Source organism: Dermacentor silvarum, chromosome 4, assembly GCF_013339745.2.
Source record: "Dermacentor silvarum isolate Dsil-2018 chromosome 4, BIME_Dsil_1.4, whole genome shotgun sequence".
Lineage (NCBI taxonomy): Eukaryota > Metazoa > Arthropoda > Arachnida > Ixodida > Ixodidae > Dermacentor > Dermacentor silvarum.
This window is the reverse complement of record NC_051157.2, coordinates 54,845,170-54,862,407: the sequence shown is the minus strand read 5'-3', so window position 1 is coordinate 54,862,407 and position 17,238 is coordinate 54,845,170. Positions and strand designations below refer to the sequence as shown.

General features: G+C 42.3%; 1 protein-coding gene across 1 annotated transcript; it reads right to left on the bottom strand.

The window, feature by feature from the left end:
• Nucleotides 1-2,138: 2,138 nt before the first annotated feature.
• On the bottom strand, nt 2,139-16,286 carry LOC119450078 (DNA damage-regulated autophagy modulator protein 2-like). Its single transcript, XM_037713439.2, has 8 exons — nt 15,879-16,286; nt 15,046-15,123; nt 13,475-13,596; nt 11,584-11,738; nt 11,020-11,197; nt 8,773-8,846; nt 7,609-7,725; nt 2,139-3,230 (listed from the first exon to the last, which is right to left on the bottom strand). The coding sequence occupies exons 2-8, from the start codon at nt 15,114-15,116 to the stop codon at nt 3,078-3,080; spliced, it is 870 nt and encodes a 289-aa protein (XP_037569367.1). The 5' UTR covers nt 15,117-15,123; nt 15,879-16,286; the 3' UTR covers nt 2,139-3,077.
• Nucleotides 16,287-17,238: the final 952 nt, after the last annotated feature.

The following is a 17,238-nucleotide window of genomic DNA, read 5'->3' as shown; positions in this document are numbered from 1 at the left end:
AACGTTAAACATTATCGCTCAGCGCAGGACGTGCCTGCATGTATCAGAAGCTTCTCAAATGTTTTTGATGCTTCTATCCGTTGTCACCCGACGCTTTTGTAATCCTTATGTATGAGGGAAGCAAATTGTATAGTACTTTCTGGAAGACACGTTAGTTTCGTCATTCACAGTTTTACTACAGTGTTCTTGGCTGTCACTACCACGTGAGAATAGCATGGCGTGGCATATAGCACCATCATCATCATAAGCCTATATTTATGTCCATTGCAGGACGAAGGCCTCTCCCTGCAATCTCCAATGACCCGTTTTGCACTGGCTGATTCCAACTTGTGCTTGCAAACTTCCTATATCATGTAGCATACCTGTACCTAAATATATATGGAACCTCATGGTGATGGCGACGGCAAACATTTGCTTGGTGTCCATACAATTGCTATCGCAATAAAGTTTTAGGCGCAACGTTAAGAGACAGGAAGAGAGCGGTGTGGATTAGAGCAAACGGGGATAGCCAATATTTCAGTTGACATTAAGAGAAAGAAATGGAGCTGGGCAGGCCATGTAATGCATAGGTGCAGTGCGCTAGAACGTGGAGTAGATAACCGGTGAACCATTAAGAGTTACAGAACCGGTGCGAAGAGAAGGGAAGCGCAGTCGATAACGGCAAAAACTAAGTGGGGTGATGAAATTAATAAATTTGCAGGCGCAAGTTGGAATGAGCTAGCGCAAGGCAGGGGTAATTGGAGATCACAGGGAGAGGCCTTCATCCTGCAGTGTAGATAAAAATAGGCCGATATATATTTGCGCTTTCTTGCTTACAGAAAGTGTAATTAATGGCATTAATGCATGCAAAAGCTTTACCATGAGCTTCATTTCTTCCTTTGTGTAGTCTTTACCTTTTACTGCAACAATATCAAATGTCGCAGGCTTTCTAAAAGCAAGTTAGCTATAGCACCAAGAGGTTTGATGTGGGAACGCAGTAAAACCAATTCGATTGCACATGTTCGTTGATCATTACCTTCAATTTCTATTTGTTGAAAGAGTATCAACGCTTCTTTTTAGAACAACCGCTAAAGCTTTTCCTACATGGTGCACTGCAGTCTTACGTGCACAAAATATTGCAAGTACATAACCAAAGCACAAAGCACAGTTGTCAAGATGGCTATGAACTCTCTTACCATGCTCAGGGCCGGTATTTTGTAGCGATGACTTTAATGTAATAATGCCTTTTCGCGCTTATCGCGCTTTGTCAGTGGTCAGAGCGACGGTCCGCTCGCGTTATCAACGTTGATATCGTGAGCGGACCGTCGCTCTGACCACTGACAAAGCGCGATAAGCGCGAAAAGGCATTATTACTTTAAAAGCATCGCTACAAAATACCGGCCCAGCTTACGTCCCAGTTGTCGTACCACGACTGTGCTCCAGAGCTTACATTTACACATTTACTGGCTTAACGAAACTGTTTGTCATCCATAGTTTAACCTCGGAGAAAAGAAGCTGAACTTTTCCTGAAAGTTGGAGACATTGTTCAACTCATGTTTAATTGCATTAGGTTCCCGAAATTTTTAGCTTTCATCCTACGGCCTGCAGCCTTGCCTACTCATCTTCCATCACTTTCAGCATTCACCTTACCTCACAGACATTCTCTGTCGTCAATATGTTTAGAAACGCACAATAAGTAGCATGACATGAAAAAGGAATACTAAAATGTACAGTCAAACCTAGTACGATATCTAGATGAAGGTCACGTCTTTGACGGCAACTGTTTGTTAAAATAAAGGATATTATTGTCAGGGTTTGTTAACAAAAAGGATGTTATCATCCAAGTAGTGCAAACAGTACGATGCACTAAGCTATGCAAACAGTGTTTCTGGCAGTGTAAAAGATCAAAGCATGTGGAGGAAGCATTTTAGGGTTTTTAATGCTTCAAGTTCTCCCGTAAACCAGAGTGGTGCCTTCTGTTGTTGTTGTACTAAATCGTAGTTCTATGCAGTATTTCAGAACAACATTTGAGGGCAAGCGCTCAACGGCATGCATACCTGCATGTGGACGTCAGGTCAGTGAGCAAGCATCTTGCAGAATCTTACATGAATGTTACACAGTGCTTATAATTAATGCAGCGCATTCACCATAAGGGACACTTTTCGTTTAAAAATTTGTTTTAATTTATAGTAAAAATACAAACTGCATCAGCAGGGCTCAAAAATACTATACACAATTATAGGCTCTTTAAACCACAAAGAAAGAACAAAAAAGGCTACATGAACTTCATGCCCTTGCATTAGTAAATAAACTTGTACATTTATTTATGAATGCCCACATTACTGAAGTAATGTTACTCTCAAAGGCATCACGTAAAGTTAAATTAACCGGCTCTACAACAAGGGAACCGATGCTCCCTAAAATGCGCGAGATGTTCAACTAAAAAACAACCAAGAAAGCTACAATCTAACCGAAGGACTAAAAGTAAACGAGGGAATGCATAGCCAAGGAGGAGGGCTACGTACAAAAGGCCTCTTCGAAGACACGAAAAAATAAATACTCTACAGTGGACTCGCAAAATCTGGGAACTGTTCAGGTGATGGTTGACCATGTGCACAAAGTGTTTTACATCACCGGTGCGCTATTTATTGTGGCGTCATAACCTAGATCACCCGCTCAGCATGCGCCCCCGATACACAGTAGGAAGCGCAAACTGTGAGCAAAGTTCAGACCAACGATGCGTGTGTGCGTGCACAATCTGCGGGAATCATGATCATTCACAAGCTAATCACAGCGTGTCATACACGTTCTTCTCTCTTTCAGAAGTGTAAGTGAACAAAAGGAACACAATGGCAAGCATCAATGATGAACTTCTCTGCAGGCTCGGCCTTGCGGCATAGTAATGCAATTGCCTGCCGCTGCAGCATGATGAGGGCGACTGCCGGACAACAACCGCATGTTTGCGGTTGCCGACGTGCCACTTACGTGTATACATATAATATATATCACTTGCATATCAGCATCGTCAAAGAATTCGCAAGTTAAAATGTGCACGTGCTGGGGTGCACGGCAAGAGTCTTAGCACGGGACACACCACACTAGTGCACGATTGCTCGCGTGGTGAGAACGGCTACATCCGATGCCCCGTTGCCCAAGGATGGCATGGGGGCGTGCGCAATTTCCAAGTGGTCTTGCGTATGGTACACGTCACTTGAGCTTGACAGATGAGTGCCTTCTGCCAGAAACTGCACCTGCGATATGAAAAAAAGGAAAATATTGGCGCCCCGAACATAAAGATCACTAGCTAAACAAGGAAAAACAGACATTCATTAAGATGGCGATGATAAATATGAATATATTACCAAAAGATGACAGAAGAGAACAGCTATCTTGGTTGATTGAGAGTATTGGCACAAATGTTCACAGAGAACTTATGCAAACAAATATAAGAGCAGATTAGTGAAAATAGAAGTCATTAAAGGGACACACAATACAGCTTCAAAAAGCCCCAGAGTAACATTCCCCCATCATGAGAACTGTTCATTTACTCAGAGAGTTTGGTTACCGATAGTGGCAAGCATGCATGTAAATGTGATGGCATTATCATATTGTGAAGCTCGAGAAAGTGGACAGAGAGAACATCAAGTGAGCACTTGCCCTCTTTACTCATCTGTTTTCATCCACTCTTGGTGCTTCATCATACCGACTTGCTCAGCTATCTGTTGCGCTTCAGAATAGGGGCCAGCCTGGTGCTTGTAAAATGCCTACTGTGCCCACCTAAATTGCATGTGATTATGCTGCGCTTTTAATCTACTGCCTCATTGAAATGCTTGTGAAAGTGCTCTGTGATCCTGTATCCTGCTCAGTACAAAAGACACTGAACGGCAGCTTTCAACTTGTGTAACACAACAGAAGGCGCCCTGACGAACTTAACACAACGAAAGATTGCAAAGGACAATACATAGAGAAGGGAGGGCAGAAGTGTTTCGGGGTTCTACTGAGATTTTCAGACAAGCCTGCAGAGCTTCGTGGGGCCGTACTTTCAAACACAGTCATTTTAAGCACTTAACACAAAGTGGGAATATTACAAGTGGAATTTCACTGTCTAGTATTTAGGTTCTTGTACAAAATATATCAAGATGCTGACAATCGGAAACCAGTATCACAAAACCTCTCCGACGCAAAAGTGTTCTCCAATCAGCTAGCATTTGGATACTTGACACTCGCAATAGTGACCAGCGTGATAACAAGACAGTCACCAAAGCAATGGCTAATCGTGGAAGGCACTTGCATGAGAGAAGCGTTGTGAACCTGGTGTCCTGACAAAGCTAAGGCAATAAAGGACTGTGAAGAACTGATGCACACACATGCATGCACACAAACAAAAGGAAGTGTTTTGTAGTCCTTTCAACGATTCCCTCCAAATTTACAGGAGTGGGTCGAAGGGAGCGGCACTCAACATGGTGTTTCAAGCAGAAAGAAAGCCAGCAACAAAGCAGGGGGCCAGATGAGCAAGAATAATGTGGAGCCTAGCACCAAAATTGTTTTGTCAACAAGCTAAGCTTGCAATGTTTTGCTCAACCTTTATTCAACACCTCTGGTCCTTTGGCTCTGCATCGGCAAAATAACTGAATGTTTTGAATGGCATGACATGCCTACTTTATTGATAAGCGCTTTATTTAGATAACAGCTCATCATTACTAGTACTTTTAAAAAATGTGCACAGACTTCTGTCCTCTGGCCAAGGGAAATTTTCCAACCTCCAGTATCTTACCTGTGCAGTGAATTTGCGATGGAGTACAAATGACATTTTCATACAAATGAAAATGTATGAAATGTATGACATTTTCATGAAATGAAAATGTCACGTGCATACAGCACGTGAGCTCAGCACCATGTGACCAGCCAAAAGGGAATGGCAGGAGCTAGGATGCCCCCCACCCGCAGCTTGTTTCTGATAAAAGAACGCAGCTGATAAACCTACAGAATGAGCAGCAAGACAACAGCCCAGTCCTTTCACATGCTGCAGTTGATTTGGGGCTGATAAGCTATCAACAAATATAGCATGTGTGGCCAAGTGTTCCTAATCAAGTGCACTCCTATCACCTTAATGCTTCCCAGCTCTATAGCTCTTGGTGAAGGGAAACTGCTTCACGTGAAGGCAGCATCGATACACTTTTGTCAAGTGCTTCAGCGAAGAGTAGAAGCCTGTTAAGTGGCCTACTATTCATAAAAAAGAAAAGCTGCCATCCTCCTGACACCCAAGAAGGAGTTAAACTGGCTCGCACAGTACGCTGCTTTGCAAAGGCATGAAAGCTGACTTCTCACTGCCCTCAGAGTAACATACCTCCCACAATCAACAAGCAACATGAAATTAGTGACCCACGTCATGCTGCGAATGGTACAGATAAGCTGCTGCAGTCAGACGTTTCAATGCATGTGAGAAACAATATTGACGATTATCGTAACCCACATTACTTCTTTTCCCTATTTACAAAAGGACATAGCAGACTGATTTGCAACACAGAAGACAGGACCACACTGAGGTAACAAGAGATTGCAAAATGAGATTTTCATTTTATTTCTCGACTTACAGCACTGCTCATCTGATATGTTCTCCCATCACAGGCTAAACTTAACAGGTACTGCACCACTCTGATGGTTAATGAGAAGCAGTGCTTATGTAACTTTTGGAAGCGAGTGCCACTTGTGTGCACGTGAATTGGACACAGGATTTTCAGACATGTGCATGCCAGGTCTTGATTGCGACTGCCTGCCAACTTCCCTGACAATAATGTTGGGATACATAATTCCGAGTTAGTGTTCATAAAGTGCTGTGCTATATCGTAACACGCGAAGCTACAGCTTCATTACACACACATCAGCCATAAGCACCATTAACATTGACACGGGAAGGAGTTGGGCACCTGTTATAAAGAAAAGCATGTACTTTCTGTTTATCAGTTATGCCCTTTTCAAATGCTACTGGCGGAGATTGAAATGCGCAGATAATGATGATAGGTATAACTCATCTGCAATTAAATTTTAAATGCAACATGGTAAAATATACAAACTCCTGAATTTCTTTAAAAGCATAAATATATTAAAGATACATAGTACATGCTGACAAAACAAAGAAAAGAAAGGATCAGCCACATATGTTCACGCTAAAAATATCTCCTCATTAACATTGACTGGAAAATACATAAAAGCATATTTTATTTCCTTAGAAGAGCTGTATCAAAAAATTACATCTCCTGATTTCTAAACAACGAATAAACTAGGCCGATCTTTCAACAAATAAGTCAGACTTCATTAAATTAAGTGAATTTAATTACTGATAAGCAAGCAAGAGCGGCAAGACTGGGCAAAATGGGGATTACACTACACACCTTCATTAGGTGAACATATCATATGTGACTAGAAAAAAAGGCACATTTAAGTGCTTGGGCTGCCAAAAAAAAAAAAAAATCACAAAGCACTCAGAATGCCTGTTCAATACATAGCATACATCATTTTGAGCCCCTGAACCACATCCTGGCTGTACTTCGACATGATGATAGTGGACTGGACACCAATAGACCCTTTTCATAACTGTAAACCTAGCTTTTCTGTGAGGCCGTTCAGCCAACAAATGGTGGTGTAGTCCTTCTTGCAAACAATGTGTACAAGCACAGTTTACTTGTATATATTATGACATGAAAAGTGTGGACATGGCTTTTGCGATGAAACCATGCCCAAGAGACAAGCCCCAGCATGAAGCCAGCAATTTGTATTCATTTGAAAGATGACCGGTGTTGTAATTAGTAACGAAAATGTGCCATGCAGAAAAGTGCACTTGCAAATTAGAAAAACTGCCAATTCAATTTTCAATTCGAGTGGTGGGCAATAACTCACAAGAGCTATGGTGCCAAAAAAAAACAAAAAAAACAGTCCGGTGAGAAAACAATAATCCACCACCTGTTGCCAATGGTCGCTGTAAGGTTTGGTACCAGCGCCCATCGCCTATTTACTTTTTGTCCAGCCTTATATCGATCAAAGGCGCAAATCTCATGGGACTTGTCTCACTTACAGTACAGCACCACAGGAATGCAGTAGTGATGCAATGATAGACCTAGCCAATGGCGAAGCTGATGCCTGATGTCAGATAGAGAGAGCGATGTCAGAAGAGACCAATGAAGAACTGAAGAAATTATGTCACTCTCACAGGTTGCCAGAGCATACTGAGTATTTGTATACTTAAATGGCCATCGCACTAAGCGAGGGGTTCCTTCCTGCCGTAGACGAGGCAAGGAAGCCTCGTGTGCTGTAACCGTAGACTAGATCCGTAGGAGTTGCTCGAGATTGCCTGCCACCGGGCAGATCTTGTATCACCCTTTGTTGTATGCTATTTGCTCATATAAAGTTTGTTCACTTTATATAGTGGACTTGCCTTGGTCTTTTCTAAGAAAAGACAAGTGGAGCTTCGGGAAGCAGGAACCCGAATTTACTGTCCCCAGTTTCCCAAAACTAAATTTAGTACAGTGTACTTCTGGTGACCGAGTGTTGCTTGGACAGCCTGCGCTCAGCACAAATGGCCCAGGGAAACAAGGTATGCGCTCTGCGCCGCTGCTGCCACGAACTATGCACCTTAGGGGAGCTGAGGCAGATTTGGCGCAGTTCCTTGACAAACGTGAGCAGGTACAGGTCCACTGCAAACACCAGGACCCACTCGGATGCCGTGCTTGCCACATGAAGGTGGTAACCCTGCATTCGGAACAGGGAAAGAGCTCTGGTTAGTTTCTATACATCCAGAAACAATGTACAGCCCTGGCCTTATTACTATTCCTTGGTGGATCTATTTCATAGATATAGTTGCACCTTGTTACAACCAAGTACTGTCTGACACGAAAGTATCTTCGCTATATCTGATATTCATTATAAGCATAAAATCATTACATGCCAATATTGGCAAAAGAAATATTAGATTTACTTCATCGTATCGAGGTTCCACTGTACTGTAATCGGCTTTCCCCCCCTTTACAAGCTTCATTTTTTTTTTTTCAATATTGTCCAGTGTTAAAATTTTGTAACTGTTTGCAGATAATAAAAATTGTGAAATGGCTATGCCCCTATAGGAGTATGTTATTTGAAAAGTTGGCTCTGGCAATTGCAATCAGGACAAATTGTCAGCAAATTTTTTACTCTTCACAAGAATGAAGTTGTTTGCAGATACAGCACTGGACTTTTCATTAAGCTAAAGTGAAGAAACTACAAACAACTTAATTTTAACTTAGCTGCCAAGGAAAATAATGCCACGGCACATCTGCCAGACAGTCTGTCAGCACAGTTTATGGCTAGTTTGTGATGTGAAAGCAACAAAGGTAGAAAGTATGACCAGTCATTCATGTTTTGCTTTTGTTTCATCATATAGTTCCGCTACTGAAGTCAGCCAATGGACACCAATATTACAGTGAAACCAAAAGCAATAGATTGAAAATATAGCCTACGAAAGTACAATAGTTCTTTCAATTTTATGGTGTTCTTACTTTTATTTCTTTCGGCATTTGCTTGTTTGTTTTTTTTCCCCTTCAAAAACCATGTATTTTGGTATGGCAGTAGCAACAACGATGAACGTTACTGTGGTGCACAGACACCGCTTGTACAATGAGAAATGTCTGGGGAAAATTTCTTTGTCCCATGCTGTAATGCCTGCTGCAATCCAGCAAAGATACTAAGCATGCAATTATTTTAAAAACTTGTTACCAAACATAAAATAACATCAGTTAAAAAATAATCGAGATTAGAACAAACCCCATCTTCAGGCTTCCATTTTGTTTTGTCCTTTCCGTGAAATCTGGAAAGTGACATAGGCGCTGTGATGGCGGCTGAAATAGTCGAGTTAAGGAGATCTACAACACAAAGAAAAATGAAAGCAGGAAGAAAAATAGAAAACGGGGGAGGGGGAGAGGCAGCCAGCAGTTTTCTGGTCAAAAGTAGGCAAAAGCACAATATGGCTTTGTAGAACTGCTTAACCCTTTAAGACGCTGTGTACACAATTGTGTGCGCCAATAAAGAGTGTCAATAGCAATAGCACTGGGGCGCTATAACGTAAAGCCATTCCAAACTTTTCTATTCCAATTCTGCAATCAGCCCAGCACGAATGGTCAAAACATTTTCGGACCACTCCCAACTTCGCCGTGTCTGTCATGCGACGTCACGAAAACCATGATAGCTCCCCATCCGATATAATGTGTACACACTTATTATGCATGATTAAACCGCACAAAAGAAAAAGAATTATTCCTGATTTGATGCCTTTTTACCATTAGCCCTCTGCTATTGGTTCAATGTTTTCGGGCTGCGCCCACTTCGCCTGTCTGTCACAGGACCTCACAAAACCACGTAAACTCACCGCGTCAAAGTGACGTGTACGCGAAAAAAATGCATTAATATGCCAAACGAAACTGAAAATTTTTCCGAATAGCCACAGACTGCCCCGTTCCGAAAGGAATAGAAGATGGCTGCCTGCCGATCGCTCAGGCCCTCGCTATTCGCACCTGCCGGTGAGCATGTATTTATTTGCGCATGATAACCCTTTTTGTGTGGCAGTAAAACATTATCGAGCCCTTTTGGCACGTATACGACGTCGCTCTGCCAACTCTTCCTTGCTGAGGATCCATTTTAGCGGCATTCTTATCCTTTCGTTGCACGCCACCGCGATTTTCGACCAGCCACCGCAAGTTAAGTAAGGCGAAGCGGACGAATCGGTCAAACTAGCACCACCCTCTTCATGCGGTTATTTTCACTGTGCTGGCTCGGCCCCATCGAAACCCTCTCCACTAGAGCGTGCTCCTCGCCTCTTGTCAGCCAATTAGATAACAAACACCTCTCAGTGCAGGCTATGTTATTAGTTTTGAAAGCGAACAAAGGTGACCTCCTATAAACGAGGAGAGTGATTGGGTTGTTCAGACAACGCTGCAGGGTCACCGCCTGATGCTTGCGTCGGTGGTTACGTAAATTTGACGTCAGGAGTTTGGAATAAAAATAGTTTGGAATAGCTTTACGTTATAGCGCCCCTGGTTAAAGTAATGGTACTTAAAATGTGTCACATACATCTCGAAACTGTTCTGATTGGCATCGTGTTGGAAGTTTAAATAACAGGTTTAAAATGTTTTAGTAAAACGAGTGGGAAGGTAGACATTTGTGTGTACTTGCTCGGTTCGAATATGTCGTATATAGTAGGTCTACTCCTTTCATTATTTCTCACAGTGTGTTGCATAAGGCATGTTCTCTCTTCGTCCGTCGTCGTTTTCGCGCCTTCACTTCAGATCATGCTTAACCATCAGCCATAATTTTCAAGTGCCCGGATGGGTGCTTTTCAAGCCTACTAGACATGAAATAGTTGATGTTCTCATACGTTTTCGCATGGAGTCCCGTGTTCTGTAAACTTGACAAAACTCACTAAAGAATTTAAAATTCTTAAACTATTCTGCAGCTGTAGGCTTTTTATGATTCTGAATATGCAAGACATGCGGTGAAAGTTAGTTTTCAGTCAACAGAATTCATTGACGTCTGAAAGGGCTAACAGCATTCTAGAATGAGGTGACAGACTCTGCTAGCAGCACTATCCAAACAGCTTCTAGGCAGTCAAGATGCGTAGCTATTGTTTTGCATTGTATATCAATGCAAAACAATGCATTGTACAACCTCAGTACAAAGCATCCGCCACGGCTGTGGGAGACAGACTGGAGCTGTCACCGAGTGCCTACTGGTAAAATAGGTATACAAGCGTGCTCCCGGCCTGGGTGTTTGGCCATTACGGGACCTGAATGCTTGGAAAGTGGCGTTTCTCCCCAACATGAGAAGTCCGCACCTAACAGGTGATATGGGACACTACATGGGAAATTGCGGCCATGGGACCAGCCATGGTATGTGTCTATGTGTGTGTGTGTACTTGTGTAATCATCTCCACTTGGCTGCTTTTCTTCACGTTTTGTAGATGCACAACATTATCTTCCTTCTGCATTCTTTCTTTGGGGCAAGACAGACAAAGGATACTGCTGATGAAGGCTATTGTTGCCACCACAGAGAGGAAGAGGCGAAGCCATGCCATGAAGCGCGTGTTCACCAGCGGGTGCATGCGGAAACTCATCAGCGTGTTGATCCACGTGTATGCCGTGCCTCCACCCACGGCCAGCAGGGCTCCACAGAGGTGAACATACAGCACCTCCGTCTCCTGCACACAAGCGTGCATTTGAGAAATTGACTTTTCCTACACAAATTTCAACTACAGCAAACAGACTCCCATATCTCCCGCATTTAAAACCAATAATGGCCTTCGGGCTAGAAGTCTATGACAAGAGCAACACGAAACACAGAAATGCTGGAAGAAAAGTAGGAGTGTCATTAATGGAAAGCACAGACACAGGTGCCAACTTGACCACACTACTATCTTTTTTCCCATGCTTTGGTGCTTTGTGCTGCTTTTACAGTCATGAACTTCAACCAACTCATTCAAATTACTGCCCTGATTCAGAGAAGTTTAAGCTGCATAGTCATACAAGGAACTACTTTGTATCTGCTTTCCTACAGGTCGGGAAGCAATGAAGCCACCATAATCACCTGAAAGTTTGCGACGATGGATACCCCCAGTGATGACATCCAGCCCAGCCAGAGACCGCTGGTGTTCATCCGAAGAACCTGAGGCGACTCCTGGGACAGATGGTCCCTGTAGTACTGCTCCACTTCCTTGTAACGCACATACACTGTTGCAGCCACTGCAGGCACAAAATCAAAATGCTGGGTGCAAAGACGCCATGAACTCGCAGCTTCTCTGAACACAACAAATGCTAAAAGCCACAGGTACCACTTCTTGCTGAAGCAGTCAGGCAGTTGTAAGTGTAGCTATCCCTCTCTAGTGTGAGTTAATTGAACTGTACAGGGCTGGGCTTGACACTTTATATGCAATGTTCTCAACAAATACTTCGCTAGATAAAATTATAGGCTTTCACGTCCCAGGTCTGCACTGTACCATATGAGAAATGCCGTTGTGCAGAACTCAACATTATTTTCAACCACTTGTGGTTCTTGAACATGTGTGCAAACTAAAATATGCATGTTATAGGGCCCTTTTTTTTCTTAATTAGTTTGGAAGCATGCCTTTAGATATTACTTAAAACATTTTGTGTCAGTCACATTTAAACAGAACTGGCATTGCTGCCACATGAACATCAACTATGACTGGAAGGACAAAGCTTTCGCTAGAAAAGAAATAAATGAATTGCATATAATTCATAATCATGAGCACAGACAGCAAATAATTAATGATAAAGATAAAGCTTACAGGTGCTATGAAGTTGTTACTAGTGGTGAAAGGAACAAACCGTGGGCTTGACTCACAAAAAAAAAAAAAAAAAAAAAAGAAACCTGACTTAAGGGTCCAAAAAAAGAAAAAAAACTAGTCGCCTCAAAAAAGCAATAACCCCTTACATGCTGATGAAAAGTGAACTTGTCATGACAATGGGTGCATTACTTCGTAATTCTGACACATAAATAATACAATTTTGCTATTTTATTTTTCAACAAAAACAGTTAAAGAGCTATAGGCATTCTTGGTATAATATTTTTAGGGAGAAAAAGGCAACATAAATGCAGGTTTTAAAAAGAAAAGTAAGGATTTTTCTTTAATTTTTTTTTGAAATTTCTCCTGGCAGTTAAGGGCTTCATCTACTATTGTTGTAAACACGTGTGGGCTTTAATTTAATTTAGTAGCTAACAGAATGACAACATCAATCACTGTCTACTTTTGTGCTACACCACAACAACCACAAGGACGACAAAAAACTCACATGGATTACAATAAATATTAAAAAAAAAAACATGTACTGCAGAGTTTGATTTATGATTTTGAGACAAGTCACCTTGAATAATGTGGCAAAGCTGAACCAGCAATTATGAAAGTGCCACCACGTGCATAAGGTTGTATAGCAAGATGTTTCCATGTAAAATTTGATTAATGTCTCACACAGTACATAGTGTACTAAGGAGAATTGTATTCAGGTGACTATAACCTGTGCACTTAATCATTCATTTGATGTGCACTGAAGGCACATGGGTACATCAAAAGAAAACATTTAGTGAGATGAAATCTCATCTAACAAGTACAATGATTACATGCTATATTTAGCAAACTCTGCCATAGTTCTTTCTCAAGAAGCCTGTTTTCAAGACAAGTACAAAATAATCCAGAGACCTCTATAGACAAGGTGAAAATGCGTAGCTTCACTTGAAATTTTTTTGCAAACAGTGAAGCAAAAGTTTAAAATGGAGAACCTTAAGCAGGTGCTACCTTAGATATGACACAGCCAGATTAATCAACACAAGTACAATATAGCAACCAAGCTATGAAAAACTGTTGAGGCTCAACAACAGGTGTAGCTTTTCAGCTCTAAGGTGTAACATGCGCACTAGTCTTAGCGACAAAAGGAGGAAATGAACAATGAGCTTGACTCACTCAAGACAGAGCAGATGTTGAGGAGCTGGCTGAATATGCAGCTCTCCGGGGCGTACGTGCCCGTGTCGCTGATGTATGGGAACTCGACTTCCACATGGCCGAGGAGAATTGAGATCAAGTATCTGCAGCATTATCACAAGTGTATCAGGCTGACATTCTCCAGCAATATTGCAGCATTATCACAAGTGTATCAGGCTGACATTCTCCAGCAATATGAAAACACATAACATCAAATTTATTACGTATATTAGAAATATGCAAGAAGAAAAAACTGAATCTAACATGCTATAAATGTGAAACACTGCTTTGGCTTCAGTAATGTGCAAGTCAACAGAAATCAAAGCGTGCTTGATGTTAATGTTGCTTTGTGGTAGTATTAAGTGTGAACACCAATTCTTTTTTCTTGAAGAGGTGTGTGTGATCGTAGTAGGAAAATTGAAGTGTCACACATTGCGTCCCACCAAACTAACCATAATATAAACTCTGCAAAAGCATTCGGCTTGTGTGCGTTTATGTAACATGCAAAAAGAATGTATGAATGTAGTTCAAGAAAATACACTGAAACAAAATTCACAAATAAAATTTTATTTAGCTGCAACCTTTATCTTGCAGAATGTAAAAATATTGCAGGCCTTTACAAGGCAGCAGTTATTTTGGTGTGAGCTGCACAAAGGGCAGTGACCAGGTACACACCACTCGAAAAAAGATGAAACAGTTGTGCTCTCTATTCGATTTCAAGACTGCTGATTTATTAATATGGTTCAGAATATGCTACAAGCCGCTCTGGCTATAATGCGTACCTAAGCTATTCACAATATGCTAATGCATAACTAACTCATAGTGGCATTGAGTAGTTTGTGACTTCAAGCACGTCATCATGATTGCATCTCATTTTGTCCTGACAAAAAATTAATTTGTAGAATGTTCTTGAAATCAAACAACGCATTACTGTCTTATTCATGACACAATAAAGAACTGAAACACGAAGGGTAACAAACTGAACAGCACACTCTATAAATATGAGTTGAAGGCCAATTTTAAATGTGTATTAAAGTATGGATGACACAGTATGAAACAAAGTTGAGGTGAATTCAGTGTAAGGTCCTGTATTGAGCACTGTGTGATTGTCATGTGTGGTTGTCACAGAATTTAGCCTAACCTCAAGATCTGTGACTGCAAACAAGATGTGTTTACAGGAAGAAATTTAGAAAGGCAAAAGGCACATGTGACCGTGAATGTGCTGCCACAGACATGGTTACCAGGGTTAAGTGCTAAACAGCTTTGTAATAAAGAGACCAACTCCGTTATCTTTATTGCAGTAGTGTGGGCTAAGGGCATGACATCCATCGACAGCAATAAAGGAACCACAAAACAGAAAGCTTTCCCCACTGAATGCAAAAAAAAAAAAAAAAAAAAAAAAAAACATGCAACTCTGCAAGGATCAATGTGACAATGTATGTAAACACACAGTTTTGCACTAATGTATGGTGCTTGAATGTTATTTCTTTCTTTCTTTCCTTCCTTTTTTTTTTTTCAAACACAGGCGAAAGAAAGAAATAAAGTACACTCACGTAACTATGAAGGTGCCAGGCAATAGAACGAAGACCGACAGAGGGAGCAGTTCCACTCGAGTCAGGGGCATTTTAGTGCTGTGGGCATCAAAAAATGAGTCAGAGGGCACCCACTTCAAATTTACTGAGACAACCCCCCCCCCCCCCCCTCCCCTCCCTTCCTGACGTCTGATCAAAATCACAGTAACCTTTAACTAGCCCTCCACGGAAGGAGTACAACGCCAAGTCTTATCCTACACACATGTTGAGCAACATTTGAGCCGCAAGAAGGCCCGTATGTATGCTCGGCGGCGGGACACAATTGTATCTGACGGCTGACGAAAGCAGTGCTGCGTTTGCGATGCAATACAACGGCTTTTGTCTCTTGTCGCGTGCTGGACAAAAACCGACGAACGTTTCACAGGCGCATGTAACAATACAGAGGTGTTCAAGGAAAACGCGACTCCTGTCAACGGCATGACAAAAAAGAGTGACGCGCACGAGCAGATATACATGCTTGCGCTCAACCACTGCCAGTTAGTTTCCTCTCGTACGAGATTGAATCATTCGCGTCCAGCAATCAAATTCATGGCGCATGCACTATTCTATAACGCTCAGTCGATGCGAGTTGGATTCCCTTGACGTGTCGAGCTACGAATGCGAATTGTGTATTCCCACAATTTTTGAGGCGCATCTGCAAGGCATATCAGACCCATTTTAGCACCTGCTTAGTTCTGAGTGACATTGTAAGGTTAATGCTCCGTAATATGCGTAGTAAACAAAAGTGACGCACGCCCGTACGACAACAACGTTCCTTGTTTCTGCTCGGGTGATGCGAAATCGCTTGAACTTACCCACGCCGCTGAGGGATGAACTGAGGTGAAGAGCATCGATGGTAACGTAGTACACGTCGTATCTAACGTTTATGCGGCAGTTCGCGACAGGAAACCGCTCGCACTAGCGAATTAAAAGGCAAAACTGCAGAGCACTGAATCACTGTAGGATGCAAGTATCCGTCGGCGCTTCGTCGTTGCCTGGCACCGACTACATGCAGTTGGAAACGGTTGGAATGATCAGCGCACAACTAGAACAATGCGTCTTCTTATCAAGGCACTTCGTGTCAGTTGAGCATTGCGTAAGTACTCGCGATTATCGCAACTCAAAGCGGAGAAATCGCAATTATAGGATCAGGGAATCGGGGCTGATTGCAGTTTGCGAGGAGGAGGCAACAATCGCGTGCGGGTCGTGCGGGTGCGATAGACGAGCAACCAAAAGAGGGCGGTTGTAGCGAGTCACACTCAAAATTTGAAAAATAGTTAGGTTACAAACATGAACACGTAGTTGCGTTAACTAATAATAAATACAGAAGCTTTAAATATTACATTTAAATAATTTTTTTTGCAAGCAGCAACCATGTTACTTTGGTGGTGGGGCATTTCTGGTTTCGTTTTCGTCTAAGCAGTTGTTTTGGATTGTTGACAGTTGAATATTAATATTCGCGACGTCAGCTGTGTTTAATCAATATTACGGTGTGTGTCCGGTTAATCCTATGTGACACTGCTGCGCGTTCATAGACCAACGTTTCAAGAAAGTACGTGCCAACGTCTGACGAATCTCTCCTTCTCTGGTTCCGATGATCCGTGTACGATGATCCTATCTATGGTCTAATGTCCCGAAGCAACACGCGTGAGCTCTGAGAGACGCCGTAAATGGATTAACATGCACCTTAATTTATGTACACGAAAGCTTACTTTCTTTCCAGGCTTGCTAGCCTGGCTGCGGAAGGCTTGTAAGCTCGCGCAAGGTGGGCAGAACTTCAATCGAAATTTTGTTGATTCCACTGCAGCGGCATATGGTCTGCGCCAGACTTGAATTGAATTCTGGGTGTTTACGTGCCAAAACCGCGATTTAATTGTGAGGCACGCCGTAGTGGGGGAGTGCGGAATAATTTTGACCACCAAGAGATCTTTAACGTACCCCCTATGCACGGGACGCAGGCGTTTTTGCATTTCGCCTTCATCGAAATGCGGCCGCCGCGGCCGGGATTTGAGCCCGCGACCTCGTGCTCAGCAGCACAACACCATAGCCGCTAAGCCACCGCGGAAGGTCCAGACTTACAATGGCAATCAATATTTAACGGCATGCTACACTTCCAGGAAGAGATAAGAATACAAGCGACAATGAGCTGCTGCTGCTGCTGCTGGTATGATAACT